Source organism: Balaenoptera acutorostrata, chromosome X, assembly GCF_949987535.1.
Source record: "Balaenoptera acutorostrata chromosome X, mBalAcu1.1, whole genome shotgun sequence".
Classification (NCBI taxonomy): domain Eukaryota; kingdom Metazoa; phylum Chordata; class Mammalia; order Artiodactyla; family Balaenopteridae; genus Balaenoptera; species Balaenoptera acutorostrata.
Window position 1 is genome coordinate 34,436,047 of NC_080085.1, and position 6,796 is coordinate 34,442,842.

Below are 6,796 nucleotides of genomic sequence, written 5' to 3' on the forward strand. Positions count from 1 at the left end.
TAAAACAGATAACCAACAAGGACCTACTGTATAGCACAGGGAACTCTACTCAATATTTTGTAATAACCTATAAGGGAAAAGAACCTGAAAAGGAACATATATACATGTATAACTGAATCACTTTGCCATACACCTGAAACTGACACATTGTAAATCAACTATACTGCAATTAAAAAAAAAAAAAAAGAACAGGATACATAGAATTTTGTTAACCAGCTGCATATGGATGTAGCAGTTAAAAGAAGTCCATTTAAATAGTAGGCAGCATTGTAAGAAATAGATATTTGTTGGGTAGTAGAAGGAACATTGGTTCTGGCATCAGCAAACTAGGTCAAATCCCAGTTCTGCTACTTTGGCTACTTAAACTCTGTGATCCTTACTTCCTTCTCAGGGTTGTTGTGAAGTTAAAATGTGTTAACATGTCTAAGTTCCAAGCACTTGTGTGCAATCAATATGATCTAGAAAAGTTACCATTTACAGTAAAATAGGTGGCCACGCCACTCCATTCTGTCCTAGAAAAGATGGTGCTTGAATGAATTCCAGATGCCACACTTACAAGCAAAGTGGAGCTACTTCCAGAGACGGTGAGCAGGATGGATGAGCAACCTCAGACAGACCACGAAAAACTGCTGCAGGAACTTGGAATAGCTGGCTTGAAAAAGAGTGGATTGGAGACCCTATCTATTGATATCTGACGGTGGGCTGCATGGCCTCCCAGAGGGCTCCAAGATGGGAGAACTAACCTAGAAGATGGAAATTACAAGAATGTGGGCCAGGGTGACCACTTGGTGGGGATGTTGTGAGCAATTTCAGCACAAGTGGATGGCTGGACTAGATGGCCTTTAACAAGCCAGTCTGATTGTCATATTTCTACGACACTTAGCATGAAGTGGTTCCTTCTAATTTCTACCTCAAAGTAATCCAGAGTCTCCACTATCTTGAGTTGGGCTGGTTTCTAGCTTTTCAAGGATACCACCCTCCCACCAGCTCTAGGCCAAATCTCTTATTTCTCCAATGTGCCTTCTTTGACCAGTTTATTGTTGTTCTGTATTTTGTTTATGAATTTCTGGTTACTTTAAATGCCATCTTTCCCGGAACTATCCGAAGGACACAGAAGGGGTCAGTTGTGAACGCTTTTTGGGAGACGGACCAGCAAAACGTGATGTTATGGTTGCTGAAGTAAGAAGGGAAATGTGGGAATTAAGAATCTGAACTGAGCTCCGGAGTTGGAGCTGTGGACCAAGAAGTGGGGTGGGTGCCAGACTCCAGACAAAGCTTTTACTGAGAATTTAGCGTATTGGGGAGGAAGCAGAGACCAGAGGCCTGGAGCCTGCTGGCCTGCAAAAAGTACTCAAAAGTTGTTTGCTCACCAGACGACTTCTGTTTTCCAGAGGCAAAATGAGGCCTGGGCAGGTTGCTCAGCATCTCCAGCCTGTTCCGGATTGCAACTGGGAAAGCGCCTAGGGCAACCGCAGAGGCTCTTCGCCTCCGGCCGGGCCAGACTCGCCCGCTCCCCTCCCAGGTGACCCCAAGGAACCATTTTAATTTTTTTTTCCAGGCGCAAGTGGAGGGGAAAATTGGCGGCGCTCCGGTTGCCGGGGACGCCGCCGCCACTTCGGCTCGGCTGGGGTGAAAGAGGACGCTGGGGGGAGGGGGCCGTGGCTCCTGACTGGCTGGGGCACGAAGGCTTATTTGCATAATACTCCTTGACGGCACCTGATTGGCTGAAGCCGGAGGGGCGGTGGTGGGGTGATTCCAAGGGCCGGGAGCTCTGGCTCCGGACCTTTCCGTTCAGGAGTTACCCGGGTGGGCGTGAGTTGTTCTTCTGGCCCTGCGGGAGCCGAGAAGGCCCGGTTTGGGAAGTTTTGCAAGCAGGTGCATGAGCCATCTTTCTCTTATAGTGTTTAAGAAATGTGAAAGAACAGGAGTCAAGAAACTGGGGGATGGAGAGTGACCTCGACACCAGAAGAAGGAAGGAAACAGACCGGGGAGGAGTGGAGGCCAAAAAGAAGGCATTAGGGGCTTTCTCCCAAGCTGGGCGTTTTTTGCTGGGATCCCTTTGCTAGATCACTTGAATTTCCGTTTTCTGCGAGTCATTATCACACTTTGCTGAAACTGGGAAGAAAAGAGGCAGGATCCCGGCATTTAGTAACTCAGATTTGAATACTAAGTTTTCATCAGAGGTATACGGACTTAAAATATCCAGAGGGTCTGTCATGGGAGACAAAATACGTTTTAATTTATAGAGAATCAGTTGTTGGAAACTGGATGTGTGTGTGGTTTTTTTTCGAGATTACTTCTTGCAATGCTTTTTGTATGTCATTGCACATAAGGGCTTAAAATCAAGCTGGACTATTTTGTACTTGCCGGTTGCCTAAGCAATGGGGGAAAGGGTCTGTGGATCATCATAGACCATTTCCACATTTTAAGGTTTCTGACTCTTCACATAAACACCTTTAGACTATGGTAAGATCCTACATAAAGTACAATTTCATCTTTGTAAAGTACTTTGTATTTACATAATAATTTGTACATCTATTATCTTATTCACCCCAAATCTGGCACAGCTCATGGGAGAAGCTCCATTTTATTGATAAGGAAACTGGGGCCGGAAGAGTTTGCAAGTCTCCACGTGTGTAAAGAGGGGGGTGAGATTATTTTAATACTTGAAATTTATATAATGCTTTTTTGCTCTATATTTTCCTTTCCATTGATTCTCCCAAAGCCCCTGATAGGTTGAGCAGGTAACATGATTCCAGTTTTTCTAGATAAGAAAACAAGGGCTATGATCTGGCAGAGCTAATAAGCCCTGGGAAGGGGGCTCCCCAGGCTGAGCTCTGTCTCCAGAAGTCACTGACTCCTGTCCAGCCCTTGTCGCACCAAGTCACAGTTTCATTCAAAAGACAATTAGAAAGATGGTTTGCTGTGGGAAAAAATTAAATATATATTATTAAGGTGAAAGAAACAGGGAAAAAAATAAACCTCTTATTATTTGCTTCTCCCTTTTGGCACTTTTTGTCCTGTGAAAAAACAGTGTACTAAAAGCACCCCTGAACGGTTTTAGAGAAAAGAGATTCAAAATTAGAAACTTGAGTCTTCTTGAATTATCTGTAGGACTGTTGGAGAAGACTGGTGTATGAAGGACAGACATGGCATGGGGATTGAGATGGTGAAACAAAAATGAAAACAGGCTGTGGTTTGGAGTCTCAAAGTGAAATTGAAGGTGCAAGGCACTTAAAAGTTAAATCCAGCGATTTGGTAGCTAGTTTAGGCCCTATTAAATGACCTTGCGTTTTAAGAACTATTTTTGGAAAGGTACATTTCAAACTCCCCTCCTAAAAAAATATTGGACACCTCCCCCCTTTTCTGTTAAATGATGAAAGACACCCAACACCGGACCTACCTACTGTCACTCTCTCCTGGCCCTTTGGCAGCCAAAAGGCCACACGGCCTGGGGCCTGGGATCTCTGAGTAGCGGGACTTAGACAAAAGTCAGGAATTTGGCTGCTTCACCGCACTGTCACATCTGATCTCTTGGAAAAATGTGCAGATCCGATGGTGGGTCGCTCTTCATCCCTGGCAAAGGCTGTTACAGGAAATATTGGGAAAGACCTCGCCAGCAGGGAGGCAAAAGCCTCCGAGGTCCCCCTCCCCCAGCAGCTGGCCAAGGCCAGGGCCACGGCGGGAGCACCACGCGTCCACGTGCACCCGGCATGCCCAGTCACCCTTCTTACGTAAGAGTCTCGGGATGGAGTTGCTGCTGCTGCGGGTCCCTCTTCCCCGACGGCTATTAATAAACCGGATCGGTAGTTTCCGGGCCACTGCCAGCATAGATGCGGGGTTGGGGGCCTCACTTTACAACCTGGGCGCCTGCACTTCGGTCATCCCACCCTGGGAGCGTGAGCAAGGCGCACCCATCCCCCCGCACTCCAGCCCGCCCTCTTGCCAGACCGGACGCCGGCACCTTCTTTACCCGCACTGTGCCTGGCCCTCCCCCCAAGCTGGCCTGCTCTGCACTCGGCGATGGCTGGGTGCGGCTGTTCTGTCCCTCCTCTGCCCTGCCCTGCCCTGCCACTGCGCCCTCCCTCCGCCCGGGTATCAGGCGAGAGGCGGGGCTGGCCCGGCGCGCCCCGCCCCCGCTGTAGAAAGGGTCTGGAGTGTTACTCGCGGTCATCCCCAGCTCGGGCCTTTTATCTCCGCGCTACCGGGGAGGCGGGAGGAGGAGACACGGGGGGGTGGCCTTGAGCGCCGGCGACACCTTTCCGGGGCTCTATAAATTGAGCACCTGGGATGGGTAGGGGGCCGACGCCACCACCACCGCCCGCAGTCACAGTTCGGCCACTGACCGCAGCAGCGTCCGCCGGCAGCAGCAGCCGCCAGCAGCGGGAACACTGAGCTACACAGCAGCAGGGGATCTCGAGGCGCCGGAGGAAGTGCGTGCCCCCGCCCCACCTCTGCCCCGTCAGCGTGGGTGCTTGGACTCAGGCTTTGCGGAGGGAGACTGGAGTGGGGAGCACCCCTTCCTTTTCTCCGCGGCCCTGGGCGGGGGGCGAGGAGGTGGGACCGTCCGGCTACTGGGAGTCACCCGGGAGCCGTCCCAGACAAGCTAACCAGGGAGGGAGGTGCGCGCGGGTGGGGGCGCCGGGCACCCTAGCCGCGTGAATAATCTGCTCTTTCGTCCCCGTCTCCCAACCAGGCCAGGGCTCGACCCAGAGACCACGCGCCGATATCGCGAGCTTCCGGACGCCAGAGCCAGGAGAAGTCGTGCTTCCCGCAGGGCCGGGCTGCGATCTAGACGAGAGTTGGAGAGGGCGGAGGAGGAGCCGGGAATCCCGCCGCACCGGCTGCAGCCAGGACCCCGGCGCGGGCCTCAGAGAGCGCGTGAAAGGCGTACAGTACCTCGCCCCGGCCGGCCATCCCGTGCCCCTGCGTCCTTGTGCTTCGGCGCCCGCGCGGCCACCATGATGCAGATTTGCGACACCTACAACCAGAAGCACTCGCTCTTTAACGCCATGAATCGCTTCATCGGCGCCGTGAACAACATGGACCAGACGGTGATGGTGCCCAGCCTGCTGCGCGACGTGCCACTGGCCGAGCCCGGGCTGGACAACGGCGTCGGCGTGGAGGTTGGCGGCAGTGGCGGCTGCCTGGAGGAGCGCACGCCCCCGGCCCCCGGCCCGGGCAGCGGCAACGGCAGCTTTTTCGCGCCCTCCCGGGACATGTACAGCCACTACGTGCTGCTCAAGTCCATCCGCAACGACATCGAGTGGGGGGTCCTGCAGCAGCCGCCGGCGGCGGCGGGGAGCGAGGAGGGGAGCGCCTGGAAGTCCAAGGACATCCTGGTGGACCTGAGCCACCTGGAGGGCGCGGACGCCGGCGAGGAGGACCTGGAACAGCAGTTCCACTACCACCTGCGCGGGCTGCACACTGTGCTCTCCAAACTCACGCGCAAAGCCAACATCCTCACTAATAGATACAAGCAGGAGATCGGCTTCAGCAATTGGGGGCACTGAGGCGGGTTCCCCGCGGCTGCCCAGCACCCTTCCCGGCCCCATCTCTCACCCTCTCTTTCCTCAAAGCTATTTTCTTTCTGGCTCTAGGGCGCGATGGGCAGACTGCAAAGTTGGGGGGCTGCGTACGTGCAGGGGACGCGGCAGGGCTGCATGGAGGAGGGGGCTTCTTTGGGGAGAGGAGAGGAAAGCGGTGGCAAAAGAGGTGGGGTAGTGCTCAAGGACTTCCCTCTCTCCCGCGGGGGTGGGGAGGGGGAATGAGGGGGCTGTGTTCTACTTTGGTGGGAATAGGACTGAGTTGACGCCCTGCATTCAGTCTGTGCTTTTCCTGGAGTTTCTTTTCTGTTCTTTCCGGAGGAGAAGGGCCGAGAAAGGGCCATTCCAGGGCGCGGCGCTGGGTTGCCACATTTGGGAGCGCCGCCCGGAGCTGGGCGCTGGGGAAGGCGGGGCGGGCGCACAGCCTCCCGCCGCCCTGCCGTTGGGCTGGTGGAGGCCGCAGCGCTGCTAGGGTTGCATCAGTTTTCCTGTTTGCACTATTTCTTTTTGTAACCGTGGCCCCGTCTTAAGTATTTCCAATCTCCTCCTTGCTCTGAAACTTCGGCGATTCCATTGTGATAAGCGCACACACAGCACTGTCTGTCGGTAACCGGTACTACTTTATTAATGATTTCCTGTTACACTGTAGAGTTGTCCTGTGGTACCCCTATCCCATCCCTTTCACGCCACCCCCCCAAAGTGTGTAAGCTGGCAGTGTGCCAGCTCGTACGAAGCTTGCCACTCAGTGAAAGTAATAACGTTATTATGAGAAAGTGGACTTACCCGAAATGGAACCAACTGACATTCTATCCGTGTTGTACATAGAATGATGAAGGGTTCCACTGTTGTTATATGTCTTAAATTTATTTAAAACTTTTTTAATCCAGATGTAGACTATATTCTAAAAAATAAAAAAAAGCAAATGTGTTAACGAAATTTGACAAAAGTTTGTTGCTTTCTAATCCACCAATGGATGGCTTAGTAGTTAAATAAAATACAGTTAATTGATTTTTTTCTTTTTTTTTAGCAAAAGCCAATTTTATTTTTCTCTGGTATTTCAAAGTAGTAGATAATCATCTCCGTAAGTGTTCAGTTTTGTTTGGGAAGAAGCTACCAAGCTTTTTATTTCTAATAATTCAGTACCAAGGTAAGCACATACATCTCAACAGAAAGTTCATAAATATTCAAAGAATTTGGGAAGGTACATATATTACAGTTTTCAACCAACTTGACTAGCTTATTGGAGTGCT

General features: G+C 51.8%; 1 protein-coding gene across 2 annotated transcripts; it reads left to right on the forward strand.

The window, feature by feature from the left end:
* The first annotated feature begins 4,159 nt into the window (after positions 1–4,159).
* MID1IP1 (MID1 interacting protein 1) lies at positions 4,160–6,482 on the forward strand. 2 transcript variants are annotated; one of them, XM_057539106.1, is made up of 2 exons: positions 4,160–4,433; positions 4,697–6,482. In XM_057539106.1, exon 2 carries the CDS (start codon positions 4,962–4,964, stop codon positions 5,511–5,513), a length of 552 nt encoding a protein of 183 aa, XP_057395089.1. In that variant the 5' UTR covers positions 4,160–4,433; positions 4,697–4,961; the 3' UTR covers positions 5,514–6,482. The 2 variants fall into 2 exon arrangements, with proteins under 2 accessions (XP_057395089.1, XP_057395090.1); XM_057539107.1 differs by having other exon boundaries at positions 4,429–4,557.
* Positions 6,483–6,796: the final 314 nt, after the last annotated feature.

Coding starts and splice junctions, on each gene's coding strand:
- MID1IP1 (XM_057539106.1), top strand. CDS start 4,962: ATGATGCAGATTTGCGACACCTACAACCAGAAGCACTCGCTCTTTAAC.